Source organism: Dermacentor variabilis, chromosome 1, assembly GCF_050947875.1.
Source record: "Dermacentor variabilis isolate Ectoservices chromosome 1, ASM5094787v1, whole genome shotgun sequence".
NCBI classification, from domain to species: Eukaryota; Metazoa; Arthropoda; class Arachnida; order Ixodida; family Ixodidae; genus Dermacentor; species Dermacentor variabilis.
This window is the reverse complement of record NC_134568.1, coordinates 16,148,129-16,173,150: the sequence shown is the minus strand read 5'-3', so window position 1 is coordinate 16,173,150 and position 25,022 is coordinate 16,148,129. Positions and strand designations below refer to the sequence as shown.

General features: G+C 48.4%; 1 protein-coding gene across 1 annotated transcript in view; it reads right to left on the bottom strand.

Moving 5' to 3' along the window:
- Cad86C (Cadherin 86C) overlaps positions 1-25,022 on the bottom strand; it is an 80,632-nt gene that overhangs the window by 49,141 nt on the left and 6,469 nt on the right. The window contains exons 5-9 of the mRNA XM_075698370.1: positions 24,453-24,593; positions 23,553-23,631; positions 17,271-17,392; positions 5,986-6,186; positions 2,253-2,414 (exon numbers count right to left, since the gene is read on the bottom strand). Of these exons, the coding sequence (XP_075554485.1) occupies positions 2,253-2,414; positions 5,986-6,186; positions 17,271-17,392; positions 23,553-23,631; positions 24,453-24,542 (654 nt within the window). The 5' untranslated portion in view covers positions 24,543-24,593. The remainder of the gene's footprint in view (positions 1-2,252; positions 2,415-5,985; positions 6,187-17,270; positions 17,393-23,552; positions 23,632-24,452; positions 24,594-25,022) is intronic.

Below are 25,022 nucleotides of genomic sequence, written 5' to 3'. Positions count from 1 at the left end.
GGGATATGCCTTACGAATTCACCGGCTGCCTTTCGTAGAATGAAATCTGTGCAATAGATAATTAAAATTTAGCTAGCGTAATTATATTAATTATTCAATTAGACATTTTGATTTTTTGCAGAATGAATGGCCGCCTCGTTGAGTAATTTTAGCTCAAGGGTTAGAATTGTGCTATCTGCCACAGTCAATCTTTAAGAAACTTGGTGCAGATAAAAAAAAGAGAAAAGAAAAACCTTATATGGAAGCGCGATGGATCTGAGAAACAATAAGAGCTTGAAACACGCACTGGTCGCTCGAGCACAGCGTTGAACAGATGCATTGAGAGCAGTGATGCTGTTCTTTCGCTCTTCCTTCATATTAGTTTCTACTGTAAAAATTTTCCTACCCGCCGTGGTTGCTCAGTGGCTATGGTGTTGGGCTAGTCCCCCACTACGGCGTGCCTCATAATCAAAAAGTGGTTTTGGCACGTAAAGCCCCATAACGTTTTAAAGAATTTTCCTACTGATGTCAGTCGCAAAAGACGGAAAAATACATGTATAGCGGCGCTACGGCCTTTCGACATGTTTGTCATTGCAGCGGATATCACAAAAATACACTTCTCTGCTGCTATTTGTACCATGTATTTCTCTTTCTCAGTAACCAAATAGTTGTTCAGCAGAGCTATTAGGTATAAAGCAGCAAATGTACGTTGAGCGAGATGCTAGTCTACGTAGAATGCATGCCAGGCGAAGAAGTGGATACATATTCTTGAGACGTGTACTTCTAGAAGATCACTAGCGTGGACTGGTTAGTACAGAGGTCAGGACACTTGTCTAGAACGCGTGAGCCGCGTGCTCCACACTCAACTGGCGACATCTAGCGATAGCATCTGGTGTGAAACAAGCTTGGCGTGACCACGCACCGCTACATTTACGAGATGCCTTGTCTTCTTTCGCCCTGCCGGTCGCCTCATGCTGCACCAGCTGGTTAAGTGGCTGCCAGGAGCGCATTCTAGACAAGTGCCTTGGCCTCTGTACACATTGCTGAATAGAGTACCAGCGCATGGGACAGGACAAACGGAAGGAAACGGACGAAGCGCTAACTGTCAAGCAGGTTTTATTGCATTTACCTAGAGGATTATCTAGAGCAATGGCTTAAATTTCCGGCACAGACACTTTCATTCCTATAACGTGTCATCCAGGAACCATTTGGGGCACGTCTTGATTTCCTGCGCGATATTACGGGCGCACAGAAAAGGCGCATAATCAGTCCTCTAAGGGCAAATGACGTGCTATATATTCAGCTGCCAAGAGGACTGTCTATGTGCTTCACATAGTAGGACTCGCACGCAAGTGTGCAATCAATGAGAAAAGGTGACGTTACGCGCCGGACGTGTGGATGCTGACGTCATGTTTAAGCGAAAATAACGACTGTGGCTTCAACTGCGTTTAATGTATTCCAATTCGTCTCGATCAATTGGCTCCGCACATCATGTCCAGATGCCAAAAAAGAAGCGCTAACCATACAAGCTGCCTATCAAAGTGCCAAAAAGCGATTGCCTGTAGACCCCCTTAAGTACTCTCGAGGAACAGCGGGCGCGCGTATGCCAGTTTTAAAAACCTTATTCTAGAGAAAGTGTGCCTTCCGTAACTACGAGGTCATAACTGCAAAAAGCTGCTGTCAGGGCCGATAAGATGTTGCAGAGCGTGCTCAGTAGTTGACAGCTTCGCCGTGTGTCTGCGACACTGGTGTGCCTTACAGGTGCGATTGTTAGGCGCATTTTGCCCAGTTGGAAGAAAATAAGTCATCAAGCCTGAATTAACAGGGCACTTTTTTGACGCCATATTTATCAGATTTTTAAGGCTTTGCGCATTACATCAATCAGATCGACAAGGCAAGTCGAATAATTGATGCAATATTTTAAATACAAGCTTGCATTTTCAGTTTATTTAACATTCTGTAGTATGATATAATGATATTAGGTTGAATTTGCTTTTATTCTGCTAGCGCGACCCCAAACGAACACATCTACCCTTAAAGCATTAAAAGATAAAATTAGGCAGTGCCGTAGCATTGTAACTGGAAGCAAACTGTATTTGGTCATGCTAAGTGAAGGAAGAAAGCCGACTTCCTTTCTACCTCAGTCTCCTTCGAGGAAAGTTAACGCAGCTAATTCCTTCCCGTTTCCCAATTCGCCACCTTCCCCCCCCCCCCCCTCCAAAAAAAAAAGAAAGAAAGAAAGAGGCCTTGATTTTGCGCCGACACTCACTCACCGTGAACTCGACGTACTTTGGTTCGGCTACCTCGTAGTCCAGTTTCGAGGAGTCCTGAACCAAGATGGCAAAGTCGGCCTCCCGCGATGCCGAATGCGGGTGTATGGTGAAAATGCTCTCCCCCTCGCCTTCCAGGTACAACCTGAACGTACTGTTTCGTCCCTGAAACAGAAGCCGGATGCGTCGTTTCAGCATCTGTGCCGGCACGTACGCTGAAGCACTATGGAGGGGTCATTAAGCCAGTAACAAAAATTGAAGAGACGGCTGAGTCTTCGAAAAAAGACTCAGGAAAATCTGCAATCAATGGTCGTACGTTGGACGCTTGCTATATGTGAATACTTTTGTTGTTGGCTGGTATACTTAGGCTATTGTATGTCATGCTTTGCGGGCATCCGTACTTATGAAGCGACTATGCACGTGCCGCTTCCATCATCCGGGCCAAGAAGATCGTATACCGTCCTACTATTGGCCTTATGACTGGTTCCTGGGCGCTGAAAATTCCATTTACTCGTGATTGTAAGCAGATCGCGCGGAAAACACGTAGGTAGAACGTTATAAGAATATACAGAAGAAATAAATACTTCAATGCATGGGCGGACAGTTATCATTTTTTCCAGGGGGGGAGGGGGGCGATCAGCATTCCGAACCCCATATATATATATATATATATATATATATATATATATATATATATATATATATATATATATATATATATATATATATATATATATATATTTCTTGCACTTGAAGAAACTTCCTGTGACCTCGAGGAACTGAGCGCTGAAGTCACGGCGTTATATAAGTATATGCAAGACCTCACAGTAGGAGACAGTACAATTTCACAGCCTGTTCCTCTTGGTGGTGTAATCTTCCTTCGTCTGATTGTCACGTATTTGGCTATCACTAGTACTGCTTCGCATTTCCGGGGAAACTGCAGCCTCTCTCTCTCTCTCTCTCTCTCTTTCTCTCTCTCTCGCGCGCGCGTACTATTTTTTTTTCTTTTGCTGTGAGTCCGAGTATAAGCGCTGCTGCGCATGGGTGCTGTTGATTCTGATTTCGAGTGAATCCGGCTTGGCCTTATTTCGGTTACTGAGTGAATTATACAGTGTTCTCCAACTATCATGCACCACGACCTTAAAAAATGGGAGTTGCGTTACTCGAAAAAAAAAAAAACCTACTACAAATTGTTTTCAGTACAGTGCAGTAGCCGCCAGTAATTCTTTTGTTACTGAAATTCCTTTCGGTAAGTGTAATTAATTATCTAACTAATTTTCAAAGTGTCAATGACTCATCTGTAAGCACCCAAAATGACATATAAATGCGATGTTTTAAGCGACGTGCTAAAATTGCGTACAATTTTTTTCGACTGGCAAAGAAACCTCACGAAATATGAAAAATTCCCCGTGAGGGCGCTCGCATCTGCATTATAAAGCAGCGCCATCAAATAAGCCGAATGAAAGCAACTGCATACCTGTCGCAAACTCGAAGAGGCAGCGCATCACCTTGATATTGGTACGCAAGGAGTACGAACAGCAGGTTTTGCGGCTTTGCACCTATTCCTTCTTCACATTTCTACGTCTGACTTATTATCCGTCTCTCAAGGCCGACTGATCACATTGATAACAAAAGGCCCTTGATAACGCGGCCGAAGCGCTGTTCAAAAGTGGTTTTGGCACGTAAAACCTCATAATTGAATTGTATACTATTCGCCCGACAACCATGTGTCATTGCGGGACAAAGCTCTAAGTACATAACACCCGACGGCTGTAGGCTCAGGCGCCGCGTTCCCAGAGTCTATTGTTTTTCCCTGCATTAACAAAGTCAGCGCAGAGAACAGAATCTGTTCTTCCATGATAAGTAATTAAAGTTTTATGGCGCGATCAAAAATAGGGAGCACCGAGATTGGCTTTTCGATACGCTGCAGATTTCAGTATACACAAAAAAATTCTGTACACAGTATTGGTAACAAAACGAGACAGTTCGACAATTTGCTTTGAATACAGTTCCCACGTACTTTACCGTCAGTCGTGTCGAGACCAATTTATCATGGTTATAACGTAACCTTTAGGACCGAAATACCACAACGGTTTTAATCCCGTTCCTATTCCATACGGATTCTTTACAGTGCTTACAGTTATTAGAAAGTGCTAGTATAAGGGTGGTAAGCGAGATTGCGTCCTAAGCGAAATATGGGTTCTGTTGTTCACACACAGAAAATTATCGGGCACTTTGCATTCAAGCCACGCTACAACGTGCACACGCTAAGCACAAGAGCAATCTAATGTTGTTATTAATTCATTCGCACTTCGGGGCCTGAACTCAGAAATGTTTTAGTTTCTAAGTACTCTTTGGTGGTAGCCAACCGCTTTCGCTAAAAGTACTCTTTGGTGGTAGCCAACCGCTTTCGCTAATATGTCCAACATCACGATTGGTCGGCACCCGCTCTCGCGAACAGTTTTAAAGTGATAACTTTCTTGTGAATACGGGCCCAAATTCATTATGAAGTCGCACAATACTACCAACAACGCGTTACTAAACTGTGCTCTGGTTCCAGCGGTCTCTCCTTGACGTCATTACCAGACCAGTCGACGCCATGGGTGCGTAATGACCATTACACGCTCTGATATTAGAGTTAACAGTTGTGGCACTACGGCTGCAGCTGTGCAGCGATGCTACGCCGCCGCCTTGTGCGGGCATCAGTTCGTTCACCCGGCGACTGTAAGGAGCAGCTGGGCCTTCCAATGAACAGAGGTGGTGAAATAGAAGGCTGACGCCATCAGAAGATCGTCTGAGGTTGTGAGCCGTCTGAGCCTGACCTGCGACGCCGTCACGCGCCTGAATTAAGAGCTCCAAGAAGTTGCAGTGCACCATGTTGACGTTCATGTTTCGGTGGCAGATTTCTTGGCAATCATCAGAATAGCGGTTGTTTGTAAGAGACCCGCGTCTTGCGTCTTGTTCTGAGCACGTAATAATCGCGACACTGTTATGTACATCAGGACCTTGATCATGGTGATGACTCGCTTTTAATGTTCAGACCGGGTTTTTCTTCCCGATATCTAGCTATCTAGCTGACCCATCAAAAATATGGACCGATCCTGGCTATACTGCAGTCGAAAAATGTGGTTCGTTCGCGAGGGTATGTGTCACTAGGCATGTGGCGCTCTTCAATGAACCTCTTTGACGTCAACTTGGGTATGTGCCACTGTGTATGTGCGCCACGGCATGTGACGCCTTTCAGTGAATCTTTTCGACGCCCACGTGAGACACTGCGTATGTGCCAATGGGTACGCGAACGGTCGCGCCGCCACAAGCCAAGGCGTGTTCAGAGGGTAGCGTGAGAAAGGAGCTCAGATGCCGTACACGCCTCCTACATGACGCGTTTCGGCTATTTGCACGTTGGACAGTCACCGTAGATTAATTACGTACGAATTTTTCTCACCACGAACCAACAATATTAACCGCATTTCTTCTTTAATATACCTCACAATTCATATTGACAAGGGTTACTATTTTGATATCTCCTCTTTACCTTGCGAAATTCCCTTTTAATGTCCATCTTTTTTTGTGTGTGTGTTTTCCTAGTACTGCTATATTCATGACGGATCTCTGTTAGTGAGTTCGGCCATAACACCAGTAACCAAACCAAACGGTTTGAATACAGATGTTAGCATCAGGAGTTAGATGCGAATTCAAGATCGGCACATGGCGTGCCCATACGCCTGCGACTCACCTGGTCTCGATCGTAGACCCTGGCCAGCACTCCGGGCGCCCACTGCACAGCCGTCGAAGCAGCGCTGTGCTCGGCCACGAAGCCCACGTACGGCCCGCTGGCGAACGAGGGCGCGTGGTTCTCGCGCGACATGAGCACCACGGCCAGCTGGGTGGACGCCTCCATCTCGGGATACTCGGCAGTACCGGAGCTCTCCCGCGCCTGCAATGCGGGTAAGCGCGAGTCCCGTGCTGTGCACAAACTTATTTGCGTCCAATAGCGACGAGTTTTAGTACTGCGCGCGTTGCGTACGCACAGTGGCGTTGTGCAAGCGCTACATTTTGCATAATGCACAAGCGTGGGACGTAACAAGAACGCAAGTTCATGCATACTTGCTCGGCGCGTACGTTTCCGCGGGCCCGTATTCACCGAAACCTCTTGCGCTAGAATTGTTCGTAACAGAAAATGGCAGTCAATCCCCATGCTGGAAATATGCTTAGCGAAGGCACCCGGCCAATGTCAGATAACACTTATGAGTGAAAAGCTTTGTGAATGCGGCCGAAAAAGCTAAATAAAATGTGGCTCGAGAAACCCGCCGCCATCCCTTATATGGTTATCAGCACGTTGAAATCTTCGAATTGTGCGTGCTGTGAAGTGAACGCGAATATGTAGCATTACCGTGACGCCACGTACGCCACAGTGTTTTCCTATTCACAGCTGCTACAGCACTGTTAAAGATAAATGGATAGAGATAACGCACAATTTTTCACCGTGCTAGTTGTATGCAACACTATAGCGGACTCCGCGATGTCAGTGTGCATCCTACCCCTATCACTATCGTTTCACCGTTTATTCGTAAGGTGTATGATGCCATCCGTTTTCGGGTGAACGCAACCAAATAGCATTTTTCAGGTGAAAACTCCATGTTTGTAAAGGCATATGGACAGCTTTGTCGTGGCCGTTTTCAATCTCGCCCGAATAGGCGGGGCGCCGTGTCATATACACACGTCGGCTATCAGTTGTGTTTAGAATGCAAAACAAGACACCGAATTTCGGCCACCATCATCGACCGGGGCGAATCCTGGAGCCTTTGCATGTCACAACGAAAAGGACGCTGACAGCAATTGCTCATTTCACATTTCTTGGCGGAGGTGGGAGTCCTGAGGTTAGTCAGCCCCATCGATGCTGCAATTGTGCCGAGTGCATTTTATGGGTTTCCTAATGTATAGTACTCCTTCGTTGGGTAACAGTTGTGTGACTAACATTAGTACATGTCAGAGCCTCCAGAATCACAACGCGTGCATCTGCAGCAGCTACCGCGGCAGATCGCAAGTGATTACCTAGTGATTACAATATTTCATTTGACTGTCTTTAGGACCCATATAAGAAACATTACTCGGCTTCCATCACATCGTCTGGCTTGCCTGCCTACAATGATATCGTGTAGAACGCACAATCGCTAGCACACTTGTCTAGAGCGTTGGAACGCTGTGCCTTTAGGCTGGACTGGCTCCTTCTACCAATAACGCTTGGTTCTAGGTATATAGCTTGCATCTGAGCATGTGCCGTCAAACTGATAATAGTGCCCTAATTTATTTCGCTTTGCCAGTTACCGAGGCTTCAATAGCTGCAATCACCGGCGATCGCCGGCGAAGGCCACCGCAGAGCCGCTCAGAAAAAAGCACAGCTAACACGTCTCGGAGCACGTTCCTCTGATGAAAGTTTTGCTATGTGTTTTTGAGGAGAAAGCCTCAAGTGGCTCGCTGCGTGATGGCCTCGAAAAAAAAAAATAACGCGGCGTCTAGTCGAGCGGTACAAAAAAAAAAAAAAAAAAGGCGCACATGACTTTCTCCGAGCGAGCGGCGGGTGGAGAGGGGGTCGACCTAAGGCGCCACACATATACGTCACACTGTGGCTCGTTATGTCTTGCAAGAAGTCTGACCGCTGCGATCGTATAACTTAATGTGCGACCAAGTGGGCAACAGGCCTTCGCCTTCACGTGTTGCAGGAGGGTAACATGCTGCCGACTGTTTTCGCTTTTGCTCCCCCATCCTGCGGGGCCTTCACCGGCGATCGCAGGTGATTACAGCTGCTGAAGCCTCGGTAACCGGTCAGACAAAAATATTAGAGAAGTGCCATCAGCGTTTATGCGCATGCGTAGATGCAAGCAATCTCGAGCCGGGCGTTATCGTTAGACGGTACCCATGCAGACAAAAGCACGGCGTTAGAGCTAGAGTGCTCTAGTGTGCTATTGACTGTATGTCCACATGATTCCACAACACCATGGCTGCCTGCCATTTTACATCTGCTAGCAGATCGCCATCATCATTGTGATGTATGAACCATACGAAGGTACAGCTCAGAATTTCTGGCGTCAAAAGAAAAGCTACCGTTTCGTTAGCATTGTTAAAACAAGCAACGCTGCATTTTTTTTACGAGGTGCACAGCACCTAACTCCATCTTTATACTGCTGGTTCTCTTAAATTTTCAAGTTCGGCCGAAGCAGTTGTCATAGCAGCGACGTCTGTTGAAATCAACATCGACGAGTTCTATGGGAGCGGAGCTTCCTGCGCTTCCAGTGGCAGTTGAATTTGCTCTTCAGGAGCCATCTCATCGCTAAACTATATCTTGCGACTCGAAGGCAGTTCTCCGAAGCACAATGCACCTCGGATCTCATGAACAACTTGTGTCAGAGATAACATATTTACACAATCGAGCAACAGAACAGGGACGCGATATACTGTATCATAGGCTGTCGGAACACTGTGGCTTCAAGGGAAGTCATTGCGCAGACCAATCCGCCGATTCTGTGCAGGACCATGGCAGACGTGTGTTAGTTGCACTCGCAAGGACAGACGCTGCAGTTAGATTTCGCTCCATGGCAAACGACAGTACATTGACCGTGCGGACTTCAACGCTATTCATGAACAGTCGCTCCTGGTTTCTGACTTGAAGATTTACCTACCGCCTGGGCTAACAAGGTGTGAAGAAACTTCGTTGTACTGGATGTGGCTTGGTGTCGCGTTTTCCAAGTCATACTCGTTCACAATTGGATGGACCGGCAGCCCTACCTGTGACACTTGCCGCGGTGAAGAAACAATCTCACATCTCCAATGCACCTACCCACATTATAGTACGGAGACAAGTGCTGTGCACCACGTACGTTAGAGGCGCTGGACAGCCACCCACTGTTAGAGCAAAAAAAAAATTAGTCACTTAAGCATCCTTACGTGATTTGAATGCGAAAGGATTATGACTATTCTGATTATTTGGATACGTCCATGATACGTGCCGTCATACATTGTCACGTGTCCTTCCCGACTCTACCTTAATCCACCTTGTTATAATTGGTATCCACCCTAATCCATCTTGTTCTAATTTGTACCAGCCTTAATCCACCTTAATACACCTCCATCCACCTTGCTCCAATTTGTACCAACTTTAATCTACCTTAATCCTCTTTAACCCACTTCAATCCACCTTAATTCACTTTTACTCACCTTCATTCCCTTTACTCCACCTTAAATCACCTTAATCTAACTTGTTCTAACTTTAATTCTATGTCACTGCTCACGTCATACAACACGCTGATGACGTCACTGATGATGATAATCCTTGCTACTACTCGTTGTAGACAACGCAGGCTTTTCTGCCTCACGGGACATATAATGCTTTCGCATAAACAAATACTTGGAGAGTGGTGTTACGTTTCGCCTACGACGCGCGGTTTAGCCGGCGCGATTGCAACAAAGCGGCAGACATTTTGGCCCATTCGGCGTCGCCACTACGCTCCCCGCCAGGCGTTTCCAGGCGTTTCCAGGCGTTTCCAGGCGTTTCCAGGCGTTTCCAGGCATGTTCCGATGCCACGTGTCTTCATGTGCGTGTGTGAGTGTATGTGCCATTGTGCCCGACCGGCGGCGATGCGACAGCAGGGGGTCACCTTCTCCTCTCAGTCATTGTGCCCGACCAGAGGCGCTACGAGAGCAGAAGTTACCTTTTCCTTCCAGTCATTGTGCCCGACCAGAGGCGCTACGAGAGCCGAAGTTACCTTCTCCTCCCAGTCTTTGTGCCCGACCGGCGGCGCTACGACAGTGTGCGTCACCTTAGCCCATTGTACAATCACGTGCTCGTCCATTGAGGGGTTCCTTCTTGCCCTCAACTGCGAGAGTATAAAAACAGCTGCCCCCGGACGCCAAAAGCAGGGCTCCGATTTCTTCTGTTGAGTAAAGTGCTCTCCCGTCTCTCTACTTCGGTCAACCTGACCGCCAACTCTTTGCGATGTTAAAATAAACAAGTTGTTTTGTTGTTACCAGTCGACTCATGCTTTGCCGGGACCTTCGGATGCTTCCAGTTGTACCCCAGGCCGCCAGGCCAACGCTACCCTTGGGGCTTGCGACCCAGGTACAACCACGGGCGTCAGCGCCGAGTTCCCAACAAATCGTACCAGCGGGTACGACCACAACAACTCGTACCAGCAGTGCGATCCAAATAACTGTCTGCCAGCGGTGAGATCGCGACAACGGAGGCCAGCAGCAAAGAGATGCAGTTGACTGTATGCTGAGCAGCTCAACGACGATCCGGGAGCAGTGCAACGAGCCCTGTGTGATGACTGGTTGCCTGCAGCGGAACGACTGCGCTGAACTCTTGGCTGCGAGGTTTGGTGAGTGCGGGACTTTCTTCTTCTGAGCTTTGCCAGGCTTTTGTTAGTGTCAGAAACAGAGCTGGTAATTGTGATTGTCGTTGCTGCCGGGTTAGTTTGCGGCAAGACAATAGTAAGCAGTAGAGAAAGCAGCATTCAGAGCAGCCATGGATTTGAAGTCGTTGCGCAAACCGAAATTGTTGGAGCTTGCAAGAGAGTTGGGTCTGGATGTCTCAGACAAACTCAGAAAACCTGAACTGCTAAGGGCTATTCTTGAGTTAGAAGCTGAGGATGACGAGCTGTCGGAATGCCTTGAGACCATTGAAGAGAGGGAGACTGCAAAAAGACAGGAGCGCGAACTTAAAGAACAGAAAGAAAAAGAAGAGCGCGAACTTAAAGAACAGAAAGAAAAAGAAGAGCGTGAACGTAAAGAACAGAAAGAGCGAGAGCAACAAGAGCGTGACCGTCAACACGCTTTGGAAATGAAGCGTCTTGAGGTAGAGATGGAACGCGCTCGTAATGGAAGTCAGGCACACGGTGCAGGAGAACGCGTATTGTTCAAAATGACTGACCTGATGCGGCCGTTTAAGCTTGGAGAAGACATTGGTTTGTTCCTGGTTAACTTTGAGCGAACGTGCGAGAAGCAGGGGTTCTCTCGGGAAACGTGGCCACAGCGCTTGCTCACTTTGTTACCCGGCGAGGCGGCCGACGTAGTCGCTCGCTTGTATAGAGAGGAGGCAGAGGATTTCAACAAAGTGAAATCGAGTCTGCTAAAGAAGTACAGGCTGTCAGCAGAGGCGTTCCGTCGGAAGTTTCGGGAAAATGAGAAAGGCAAAAGTGAGTCATATACAGAGTTTGCGTACAAGCTTATGTCAAACATGCAGGAGTGGCTCAAAGAAGAGAAAGCGTTCGGTGACCACGATAAAGTTCTGCAGTGTTTTGGGCTAGAACAGTTTTATAGTCGGTTACCGGAGAACGTGCGATACTGGGTCTTGGATAGGCCAGACGTTTGTACGGTGGCTAAAGCCGCTGAGCTAGCCGAGGAGTTTGTGACGCGTCGGGCTCGCGGAGCTAAGGACGGTCAAAAGGGTGAATTTGGCTCGAAGTTTGAGAGGCCGAGGTTCACGCCCATGAGATTAAAGGGGGACACGCGTAGTGAGGATGCGAGTGAAAGCAGTCCGACCAAACGTAAAGAGACGGCGGCAGCCAAACGCAGAAAGCGGTTCGAGATGAGGCAAGAGCGCGTTTGTTATACGTGCCAGAAGCCGGGTCACTTTTCGGCGCAGTGTCCGGAAACAACACCAAAAGTTGTGTTTTTTTCAATAGGCAGCACTGACGAGAACATGAAGCTTCTCGAGCCTTACATGCGAGACCTCCTCGTGAACGGGAAAGAGTGCCGAGTGCTTCGCGATTCCGCAGCTACGATGGATGTAGTTCACCCGTCTTATGTAGAACCCCATATGTTCACGGGCGAGTGCGCATGGATCAAGCAAGCCGTGGAAGCTCATAGCGTGTGTCTGCCGGTAGCAAAAGTGCTTATCGAAGGACCTTTCGGAGCGCTTGAGACGGAGGCCGCAGTGTCATCTATGCTGCCACCTCAGTACCCGTACCTATTTTCAAACAGGTCCGATCACCTCCTGCGCGAGAAGGGGCTTTTGTTTGGTGAGGCTAGCGTTCAGGCCTTAACCAGGTCGAAGGTTCGGGAGCTCGCTGCAAAGGCGGTAGTTGCGGGGCCGACGTTATCGAACAATGAAAAAGGGTCAGAGGTGCAGCAAACTGACGAACTGAATAAACTTGAGTCTGTAACGTTGAAGGCGCCAGATACTGGAGAGGAAACGCCCGACACTGGAAAGTTAGAAGAGCTATCTACTGATTTGCTCATCGCGCCTACGTCAGACGGACTTGATAGGTTGCTAAAAGTCAGCCGGTCGGCTTTGATAGCCGAGCAAAAGAAGGATGGCAGCCTGGAAAACGTGCGCTGCAATGTCAAGGAAGGTATCGCCAGGAAAAATGCGCGTTTTGTGGAAAGAGGTGGAGTCCTGTACCGGAAGTATCTAGACCGCAGAGGAGTGGAGTTCGATCAGCTGATCGTGCCTCAATGCTATCGTCAGGATCTGTTGCGCTTGTCGCACGGGGGTTCGTGGTCCGGACACCTAGGAGTTAAGAAAACTAAGGACCGTCTCTTGCAAGAGTACTATTGGCCAGGGTGTTTTCGGGACTCAGACCACTTCGTGAGGTCATGTGACACCTGTCAGCGGGTGGGCAAACCAGGGGACAAATCGAGGGCGCCGTTGAAATTGGTACCTATCATTACGGAGCCTTTTAGACGGCTCGTTATTGATACAGTGGGACCTCTGCCGGTAACAGCCACGGGGTACAGACACATTTTGACTGTGATCTGCCCAGCGACAAAGTTCCCTGAAGCAGTGCCGCTTAAAGAACTCAGCTCAGTTGAGATAGTCAATGCACTACTGTCCATATTTGCGCGAGTTGGTTTTCCTGCAGAAATCCAATCAGATCAGGGCACAGTGTTTACTAGCGCTTTGACGACAACTTTTCTCGAAAGGTGTGGGGTAAAGCTGCTACACAGCTCAGTGTACCACCCACAGTCGAATTCCGTTGAGAAGCTCCACTCCGTCATGAAGCGCGTGTTGAGAGCATTGTGTTTTGAACATCGAACTGACTGGGAGCTGTGTCTGCCTGGGGTGATGTTTGCTTTAAGGACCGCGCCGCATGCGGCTACGGGGTTTTCGCCAGCTGAGCTGGTGTACGGTCGCTCGCTTCGATCTCCGCTTCGCATGCTTCGAGAATCGTGGGAAGGCAGGGGCGACGACCCAGTCGTGGTGGAGTACGTGCTTAAGCTCCTCGAACGCTTAAGAAGGGCACAGGAGTTGTCAGGTGAAGCAATGTCAAAGGCCCAGCAGAGGGCCAAGGTTTATTATGATCGGACCGCCAGGGCCCGTCGTTTTGAGGTGGGCGATGAGGTCATGATATTGCGCACATCGCTAAACAACAAACTAGACGTGCAGTGGGAGGGCCCAGCACGAATTGTTCAGAAACTGTCGGACGTTAACTACGTGGTAAGTCTGCCAGGAAAGCGGAAAGCACAGCAAGTTTACCACTGTAATCTGCTCAAACCTTATAGACAAAGGGAAGCAGTGGTGTGCATGATGGTAAACGTTCCTGAAGAGCTTCCGGTCGAGCTTCCGGGACTAGGCTCAGTGACGAACAGGGAAGACACCGGTCAAGTCATTAGTGACCTTATCAGTAAAGCACCGCTGTCGCCTGAGCAGAAAACCGAACTACACCAGCTCTTACAAGAGTTTCAAGGTCTGTTCTCTGAGAGGCCTGGTAGGACTTCTGTACTTACTCATGATATTGAACTTACCTCCCCAGAGCCAGTACGATCCAAGGCGTATCGGGTGTCACCCCGCCAGAGCGATATTATGGAGGCTGAGGTAAAGAAAATGCTACAGCTCGGTGTTATTGAGGCAGGTGAGAGTGATTATACCTCCGCTTTGATTTTAGTTGAGGTACCGGGCAAGGAACCTCGTCCTTGCGTCGACTACCGCAGGCTTAATTCCATCACTAAGGATCAAATTTATCCGATCCCTAACATCGAGGAGCGCCTTGAGAAAGTTAGTAGCGCTCAGTTTATTTCCACCCTAGATCTTGTCAGGGGTTATTGGCAGGTTCCACTCACAGAAGAGGCTAGTAGGTATGCGGCGTTCATTTCACCAATGGGAACATTCCGTCCTAAAGTGTTGAGTTTTGGTTTGAAGAACGCGCCATACTGTTTTTCAAGCCTCATGGATAAAGTGTTGCGGGGACAGCAAGAATTCGCTTTACCGTATCTAGACGACGTAGCGATATTCTCCGCATCCTGGTCTGAGCATATGGCACACTTGCGGGCAGTGCTAACCCGCCTGCGCGAAGCGGGCTTGACAGTAAAGGCTCCTAAGTGCCAGTTAGCACAGGCCGAGGTTGTCTACCTCGGTCACGTGATTGGTCAGGGTCGTCGCCGCCCATCTGAAATAAAGGTGGCCGCTGTGCGAGACTTTCCGCAACCGCGCACAAAGACCGATATTCGGTCGTTCTTAGGTGTCGCCGGCTACTATCAGAGGTACATCCCCAGGTACTCTGATATCGCGGCTCCCCTGACGGATGCTCTAAGAAAGTCAGAGCCTCAAACAGTCGTCTGGGACGAGACAAAGGAAAGAGCTTTTAGCGCCCTAAAGAGTGCCCTAACAAGCCAGCCTGTGCTACGATCGCCAGACTATACAAAAGGGTTCGTTGTTCAGTGCGATGCTAGTGAGCGAGGCATGGGCGTTGTACTGTGCCAACGGGAAAAGGGAGAAGTAGAACACCCCGTCCTGTATGCTAGTCGTAAGCTGACCAGTCGTGAGCAGGCGTATAGCGCCACCGAGAAAGAGTGTGCATGTCTCGTGTGGGCCGTTCAGAAATTGTCATGCTATCTAGCCGGCTCGAGGTTTATCATTGAGACGGATCACTGCCCTCTCCAATGGCTGCAGACCATCTCTCCCAAAAATGGCCGCCTCCTGCGCTGGAGCCTCGCTTGGCAACAATATTCCTTTGAGGTGCGTTACAAAAAGGGGAGTCTCAACGGTAACGCCGATGGCTTAAGTCGAAGCCCCTAACGTAGGAATCAGCCTCAAAATTGTTTGTTACTGATGTTTTTCTTCCTGAGGCAGGATTGTTTAACATATTGCTTTTGTTTAGTGTTTCAAAGTGATGATATGCTTTCTAGTGCAATTTTCCAATTTGTGGACGCGTTCTGAGTGATGCTAGACTACTGTAAGGAACTAGGCAGTGGTATAAAAAGGGGAAAGAGCCTGGCAGGGCTTAGTGAGGGTTGTGCCGTGCTTGCTGACTGAGCGCTTGAGTTTCAGCGTAGTTCTAACGCTTGCCGGGAACGAGAACAAGAATGTGAACTCTCCCGAAGTCACTTTGCAGTGTCCTGTGCGAACCTGAACGAGAGAACGAGGCCTTCTCTGTGCGCGGCGCTCAAGAAACGTCGAGGGACGCCCGACTTCTGTTATGAGCATCATCGAGCGACATCCCTCCGGACAGCGGATGCAGTCCCCTGTCCATCGGGATCTCCTTCCCCCGGCGGGGCGGTCTGTTACGTTTCGCCTACGACGCGCGGTTTAGCCGGCGCGATTGCAACAAAGCGGCAGACATTTTGGCCCGTTCGGCGTCGCCGCTACGCTCCCCGCCAGGCGTTTCCAGGCGTTTCCAGGCGTTTCCAGGAGTTTCCAGGCGTTTCCAGGTGTTTCCAGGCGTTTCCAGGCATGTTCCGATGCCACGTGTCTTCATGTGCGTGTGTGAGTGTATGTGCCATTGTGCCCGACCGGCGGCGATGCGACAGCAGGGGGTCACCTTCTCCTCTCAGTCATTGTGCCCGACCGGCGGCGCTACGACAGTGTGCGTCACCTTAGCCCATTGTACAATCACGTGCTCGTCTATTGAGGGGTTCCTTCTTGCCCTCAACTGCGAGAGTATAAAAACAGCTGCCCCCGGACGCCAAAAGGAGGGCTCCGATTTCTTCTGTTGAGTAAAGTGCTCTCCCGTCTCTCTACTTCGGTCAACCTGACCGCCAACTCTTTGCGATGTTAAAATAAACAAGTTGTTTTGTTGTTACCAGTCGACTCATGCTTTGCCGGGACCTTCGGATGCTTCCAGTTGTACCCCAGGCCGCCAGGCCAACGCTACCCTTGGGGCTTGCGACCCAGGTACAACCACGGGCGTCAGCGCCGAGTTCCCAACCGATCGCCCCAGCGGTGCGACCACAACAACCGTTGCCATCGGTGGGATCCAAACAGTGGTCACAATGGATATGTGCGCTAAAGGCAGCCAGCGCGCTAGTTCACTTCTTACGGTCTACGGGCCTGCGAGATAAGCCGTGATAGTGCCGTGCGCTTTACAATTTTGTGCGCCCGCTCCCGCTTCTCATTCTCTCTCGCTATCTCTTTGAACCCCTTTTACCCCGTGCAGGGTATGATAAAGAATATTGGGATTTACGTGTCAAAACTACGATTTGATTATGAGGCATGCCACAGTGGGGGACTGCGGATTAATTTTGACAACCAGGGGATCTTTAACGTGCCTCTAATGCACGGGACAGAGGCGTTTTCGCATTTCGCCCCCATCGAAATGCGGCCGCCGCGGCCAGGATTCGATCCCGCGATCTCGTGCGTAGCAGCGCAACACCATAGCCGCTAAAAAGCCACCAAGCCACTGCGGCGGGTCCGTGCAGGGTAGCAAACCAGACTTTTACTGGTCAACCTCCCTGCCTTTTCTTCATTTCTCTCTCTCTCTCTCCCTTACCACTATATCGCAGCGAAGGAAGCCTAAATGCCTACGACTCCAAAGCGCTGTAGTTCGGAGATCGCAGTGTCAACTGTGTGTAGCGTGACACTGCATGGCGTCATTGGAAAAAAATAAACAAAGCTAAAAGCAAACAAAAACACCCATTAGCGCCACCCTGAGCCTCACCGTATTAATTGGGTGGTAGTTCACGCGCTGAGGTGGAGGCGTTCGTGAAAATTATACCGCCTGCTCGAAATGTGGCTTAAGAGTAGCGTATGAAACAAATATTTTGGTAATTATGCTACAGCAAATATGAACAAAGTGTCAAATCACGCACCATGACTTTGAGGATGTACACGGCCGTGCCTCCGTACTTGTCGGCCAGCTCCGAAATCGGTCGAGTCGTCTTCACTTCGCCAGTCTGCGGGTTGACGCCGAAGTGGCTCGACCAAGGGTTCTCTGCGGTCGGAAGGTATGAAGTGTATATAATTGTGACGAACGTAATACTTATGCAGAAATCATTCCTGTGACTGCATAAAAACCACAAAATGCTTTTGATTTTTCTCATAAACGAAAGAGAGTAGTAATTATATGTATTTTTTTCACTGCAGATACAATAAACTGCGCACCAGCATTTTTGTATATGCTATTGCACACCCGCTACCAACGTGTACCTTGCGTGTTTTTTTGTTTTCTTTGTCTTTCACCCGTCGTGATGGCTCATGCGCTATGATGTTGTGCTGGCAAGCACGAGGTTGCCATTCCATCGCTTCTGTGGCGTCCCTATTCAGAAGGGTCGGGTTGCATGAACGCTCGTTTACTGTGCTTTGCGTGCACGTTAACAATCTCAGGTGGTCAAAATTAATCCGCAGCCTGCCACATACATGCGGCGCCCTTCATAACCCACTGCACAGCTTAGGGGCGTTAAGCCCTACAATTTTATTTTATTTATTTATTGTTTTTGCGTATTTTCGGGTTTATTTATTATTTTTGTTTCCTTCCCTGTTTTTGTTACCTTCCCTGTTCACAGACAGACACACACTTAAGCGACACGTAGGCGCATACACGCACACATAATAGTGGCACCTACAAAGTTGTAAAAATGTACGAAGGAAACTCAAGCTGCATGGTTGCGTATACAAAAAAAAAGTATATTTCGTCTGCAGAGCTCATTTCGTCATTTCCGTTATTCAGAACTTCGAGTTGTCAATTATGTCGCCCCGTCAATTATTTCGCCCCAACCTCATCCCCTGCTACCATCCTGGATAGCTAAATTTGTCAAGCGGATACCCAGAAAGACTACGTTGCGAATTTCCTGAAATCTCGTTGAGCTAAATTTTAGACCCCCTCCGCGTTCAGTTTATTCGGCGTAGGACCTGCGTATGTCGCGTATGCATAGTAGCGTACAGTAGCGTATGTCGCATAAGCCAGGAAAGTTCATATAATATGGTTCGTTCCAACGGTGCGACTAGCCTTTTGTAAATGCATTTTTGGTGAACAGTTAGCACAAAATAACCCCAAAAGAGTTCAGACGTCTGCTCGGCCTGTCCCTGAAGCGCGTCACGGACTGAATGACATTGCGGTCGAGTTTGCCAGCGCGATGCCAGCGCGATGCCAGCGCGTCGTGGACGTGACCGCAACGTCCGCGCAATTTCATACTGGTTAGGATCACTGTTTCGTCTAACCGTTCGTGCAGGGGTGCTCGAGGCTTGCCATGAACGGCCCTTCTCCCGGTTCTTCTTTCTTTCTTTCTTTCTTTCTTTCTTTCTTTCTTTCTTTCTTTCTTTCTTTCTTTCTTTCTTTCTGTCTTTCTTTCTTTCTTTCTTTCTTTCTTTCTTTCTTTTACATTGTTTTGCGTTTACTCGTTCTCATTTGCACGCATGAGAATTGTTTCGCAAGGCGCTGGTGCTATTTAGAGTAGTTCTGAAAGAGCCGAGCGGTGTTGCTTTCCACGTGACCTTATAAGAGCTAGGATGTCGTCACATTTAATTTCGGGACAAGACAAGCAACGGGGGCGGGTGTGGGGGAGAAAAAACAAGCATATGGTCCTTCATTATCTTCTGTGGGTTGAGTAAGAGGCGGACTCTGACGCAGCCTACCTTCCCATGCTTTTAGATCTAAATAATAAAAAAAAAGCACTATGCGCGCTCCGGGGTTTTCCGGTTCGTTGAAAACGTATATTAGCTGTCGCACTGGCATCGATTACACCAGTCCACAGAATGAATGAAATGCGATGTCCTGTAAACGTAGACAGAATTTGCGCTTTGTTCAAATTATCTCAGTGAAGGTGTTTGGTGAAATGGTGCACGCTTTCAAAGAGCTAGGAAGCTTCACGTATTACCAATGATTTATTAAATAATAGATTTGACGATCGACCCAAGGCAACGAGTGGGCCGTGAGAGACGCCGCACTCGACGGCGGCAGATTAATGGTGGGCACCCGGCGCTCGTCAAACTGCAGTAAATTTTAGCAGACGGCCGTCTTTAGGCTCCAGCCGTCGTAACCCGACGGCCAAGGTCGAAAGTCGACCCCACACCCTGATTTCTCGGCGACACAACGCTACAGCTACAGATCCATGGCGTCGGTTATTTATTGCATGCGCCACACCACATTACTTCACGGATAATGAAAACGTTTGCACGAAAAGCACGTAGGCTGTTGATTTTGTGGGAAGTGACAAGCGCGAAGCAATAATTCCGAACGAAAACACTTCATATCCAATACTTATCCGCGCCAAAAATATGCAAAGGTGGCCCTTACATGGCATATTGACAAAAAATATACGTACGAAACTTGAAATGTGGACAATATAGGCACAATTTCAAACAGATCACTTTCTGAAGTGTGCGCGCTGTTCTGCAGCCAAAGGTTTAGGCTGGCCCTATAAAAAGATCATGCGCGGCGTTGACTTTGAAGTATTTAGGGCAGTACATCCACTAAAGACTAAACTTATGATGCTCCAGCACACGAGCCGATTGCAAGGCACTGCCCGTTCTTGCTTACTGGTGAATCTACAACAAAGAGTAATTCCACGTCTGCTTATCGCATCTTGGTGCACATTGAAAGTAGGAGCTCCAGTTTATCACACAAGACATAATCGGTAAGACTGTTTACAATTCTCTAGGCTGCCAGATACATTGCTGCCAGCGAATTCAATTACCACTGGGTAATATATTCTGACTCAGAAGCGGCCCTGGAGTTATTGACTCAATATCATTTTGATGCCGATTCCTGCTCGCCATCATATGCGGTTGCAAGTACATTGACCACCGCTTTATCGTCCAGCCATCGAGTTGTTATTTAAGCAGTCTCTAATCACACTGGTACAAATGAATGTGAAGAACCCGACTGAATGGCAGCTGTTTCTCACTCCTTGAACTTGATGAGTCATCTGGCATTAGTCCCATGTGCCGTCAGAAACGTTCTGCCGTAGCTGCGTAGGGTATGTGGTCAGCATTGCTGTGTCGAGTAGACCTTACACTGTGACGCTCTGTAAACTTAAAAATTGACCTTACATTGGGTACCCTTTCAGTCCACGACTGTAGTTGCCATACACACCTACTGCTTGAGAAAACAGACAACCTCCAATGCCCTCTATACTGTGACATCACAGACACTTCTGTGGAGTACCATCTGACGGAGTGTCAGCAGTATGAACAACAGCGAAACCACCTGTGCGAGATGTTGGGTCATTTGTACAGGCGTGCTTTTTTTTTCTGAAACAAGTACGCTAGGTATATGGTCATCCACGTTAAACAGAAATGCGCTTTGACAGAAGTACGGGATTTGCTTGCTGACAGCAACACCGTTAATGTGATTTGATTTGTAGATTTCTGCTAACTCTGCTTACATTGCTCTAATTGATACGTAAACGGCGTGCAACAAACGACGAGGACGGCAGTAAAGGCACAAGTAAGACAAACACACACACGGGCGCCAGCTCCAATGAACCTAATAGCCCAGATTAAAGTGTTGATCGTGCTTCTATTGAATCCAGGACTACTCGAACAATATGTAATTAGTGTACGCGTGTAAATGGTGTTTTATTGCGCAGTCAACATGAAAATCTATTGCCTAACATGTGTGCATATGAGACGCCTGTATGGATAGCTTTATTCTTTTCTTTACATTTAGTTTTTCTTATGGACATATCTTGTGTGTCTGTGGTGCGTGCGTTAAAAGGTAAGATAAAATTCTAGGGTTTTACGAGCCGAAACCACGATCTCATCATGACGCCCGCAGTAGTGGGAGACTCCGGAATAATTTTGACCACCTGGGGTCCTTTAAGGTGCACCCAATGCACGGTACACTGGCGTTTCCGCATTTCGCGACCGCCGTGTCCCGGATTTGATCCCTCAACCTCGTGCTTAGCTGCGCAACACCACAGCACCTAAGCCACCCCACAGCGCGTGTGGTGTGTGCGTTGTTAAGGACGGCCCGCTGACGTGGAAGTTTTGCCAACCAGTTGCGACCGCGGGCGGCAACTTTTCCTGCAGCGTCGCCGCAAACCTCTAGCCATGGCGTGACTAAGTCGACTGTGTGTCGAGGACAATACGCGCGTCCTCAACTCTCCGTCGCTGGAGCCGAGTTATACCCCTGACACACGGACAAAACTAAAGTCCTTTCCAGTAAACCCCTTTTGCTACCCTGAAGGACCCTTTGCAGAAAGGAGTTGCGCCGATGACACACGGCACTGCACTGAACTTCTTTAGGTAGTTCTTCAGATGAACGCCGCAAGAAAAATAGCGCTGGCTGTTAAAGCCACAAGAGAGAAAACATTCTTAACAAGCTGCGCATTTAATTACACTTAGCTACTGTAGAACCTAAAAATATATTTTTTCATTGTTGATGGCTAATAATGCTTATAGTCGTTTATTTTATTCGCGTGGCAGTTTGGGCGAGTTGGTATGTCATAACTGTTTAAGGCTATTAGCGCAGCTCAGGACGAGCAAAAAAGGAAACAGGTAGGGGTAATCAAAGGGAGCGGAAAACAGGGTGAGCGCTCACCCTGTTTTCCGCTCCCTTTGATTACCCCTACCTGTTTCCTTTTTTGCTCGTCCTGAGCTGCGCTAATAGCCTTAAATATTTTATTCGCGTTTTTGCGTTGTTAGCAGCCATTTAACTTGGTCCAGCAACTATGTGCAGCCGGTGTTTTGCTGTGCGTGCTGTTTATTCTGGTGCTGCCCACGTTTCTGTCGTCCTTTCTCACGTCTATGTCGTCCCTTCCTTTGTGCGCGTAGGCGTAACGCGTTTTATTCAATATGTTATTCCAACAACTGTGGTGTCTTCTGGGTATTTCCTGTAGGCGCTGATTGTGCAGTCTCCATCTCGCGACGTGAACACACCACATACGCGCAGCAAACGACGACGACACTGCCGGAATTTAACATGGCGGCACTAACGACGTTATGCGAGCGTTTGAGAGTATAGCTAGAGGAAATCTTCACTATTCGACAAATTGTATTAACGCTAACAATTAAAACATTTTCTCAAGGTAAAAAAAAATACCTATGGACACCGTAGTTGTGTGGCTGGTTTCCTTCTATTGACGAGTTGTGCACGCTGTGTGCGAGAGTAACTCCTTTTCCGCTCGAAAAGTAGTTGCACGATCTCCTTTCCCGAAAAGTAACTTTGCCGTAAAGGAGATACTCCTTTGTCGTGTGTCACTGCACTTGAACGCCTTTCCGGTAGATGTCCCCTTACCTAAAGGACTTTAGAGTGCCCGTGTGTCAGGGGTATTAGACGGAACAGGCTTTGTGCCTGCACTCGCCACCGCCGCCCTGGTCTGCCGCAAGCGGGGAAGCGCCGCGGGAACGTCGACGGAGACCCCTTCCCACGCACCGTTCTTGCAGTAAGCCCCAAGTTCTACGAAGTCCGTGTGACGTCGGTTCCGGACTATGAACCTGTGTGTGTGCGTGTGTGTGTGTGTAAGTCGTCCCGCGGAGAGGCGGCTTGTTTACGATGACTGGACGAACGTTTCCGTCACCTTGGAATCGAGGGGGGGACCGAGTGTTTATAAACCGCTGTTGTGCGGATGCTCGACACACTCTCAAGCAGTCTTGTTAGACTGACGTACTTTCTCTCGCAGTCATGCTAGACTGATGAACTGCATGTAAATACTGTAAATAAACCCATATTCCTCGTTCTCGATGAGAAGCAATCCTTCCCTTCATCAACGTCCTCAGCGTGGATAAGTTGGACGACGGCATGGGCCAGCTACCTTCTAATTCATGCCCGACTCCAATCTTGACAACGGGTTACGAACGGTGGGATTGAGCCCCCAATCCTGACAGCGTGTTTTATGAGGAAAGGGGCATCCTCAATTTCTCAGCTGTATCCCCGGTAGAATTGAATCGTGAAATAAAGCAAGGGAAATGGAACCGCGGACGCAGACGAGCAATTTTCTACGTCCGGTTCCCTGTCTCTTGCGACATTTCGCGCTTCAACTCTACTCATGAATTACCAATTACCCAACTCTCAAGCCTCGCTTTCTCTCGGGATAGCCACCTCGATGTAGCATACCTTCCAGTTTGCCTACAGTTAGTGAACAACAAAATTCTTCACACAGCACACATTTCGCAGCCATGTCGAATGCCACTTTATCTTATGGGTTCAGTACCTTTGTCGAGTAGATAGGTCAGGTTCCTGGGATTGCCGTAGTCGCCGTCGACTGCTGTAAGCTTCAGAACGCTCGTGCCCTGCAGAAAAAAAATCAAATGCGAACGCCGATACATTAAGTAGTGGAAAGAGAATTTGACAAAGAAAATAAAAAAAGATGGTCATAATGAGATTAATAATTCTGTCTGATAAACTGCAGTTGAGTAAGGTATAAATAACGACAAGAAATGAACTACAAGGCCGCGCCCTCTCTTCCGCAAGTAAACTAACGAGTATATATTCGATAAAAGTACGAACGAAGAACTATGCTTAACATTAATAGCAAAATGAATGACCACGCTCACGATCGATTGAAACAGTCAGATTTTTACCCGATAATTCATATGCTTGATGTACGCTAGACTGTCAGTTCTGTCTCGAGGAGGGGGGGGGGGGGACTTCATGCCATCGAATAATAATTGAGCCAGTCACGCGGTTTGCACCGTCATTATATACTTTGAAGATTCGTATATATTAAGTTAGGCTTAAGTTATTATAAAAGGGGTTGATAATAGGCACGAGACAAAAAAAAAACTTTTCCTTTTAAACATCTTGAAGTTATGATTTCCCTGCAAATACTCTAAACGTGCAGCTTTCCTGCTGCAGCACCAGGGGCAAACAGGATGACGTCGACCTGTTTACGGAAATCGAATTCCTGCGTGGGGAGCTTGAAAGAAAGACAGGAGAAGAAGGAAAAAAATAAATAAAAAGCCGTCACGTAGTGAAATTTCAGCTCCCGTCGACGAACCAGACGCGTCTACACGAATTTAATCAGAACCTCTCGGTATCTCGCGACTTACATGCTATCGTTTGTTGCTTGCCGGCGCACAAAGGCAAGCACCGCCATAAAAGTTATACCCACGGGTGGGGCCGAGTCCGAGACCGTGACCACAGGCGGGACGTCCAGGAACCGCGGTGGCGTGTCCGGCACGTCCTGAGCCACCACGGCCATGGACAGCACGGCCACGTTGCGCGTATCGTAGCGCTCGTCCGTCCACGCGTTCTGCAACGAACGCCGCGCGCGCAAACCGTGAGGCATGCCCAGCGAAGCTAGCGTCATGCATCAAAGCTGGTCCCGCCAAGGCGTTTGGGAACGTAATCGCTGCTTTATGCGCTTCAGCGCACGCAGAGGACCTTCGAGGGTCGCAACCCAGCGCGGGTACGAGGCGCGTGACAAAATACTTCACGCCCTCGTGCACAAAACGAGCCTGCGATTAGCGTGCATCTGTAAAAAAAGTTCATCGGCGATTCGTAAATTACGAACATACCCCGCTGAGGAGCGCTTTTATTCCGGTCGGTTGGTTGTTCCTCATGCGAAATGACGCAAGCCACTCCTCTAGGGGAATGGTTGAGAATTGGGCGGTTGAAAGGGTCAAGAGAATAATTTTTTTATGAGGAATATAGTATGAAACGAAATAACAGCAGATCTGGA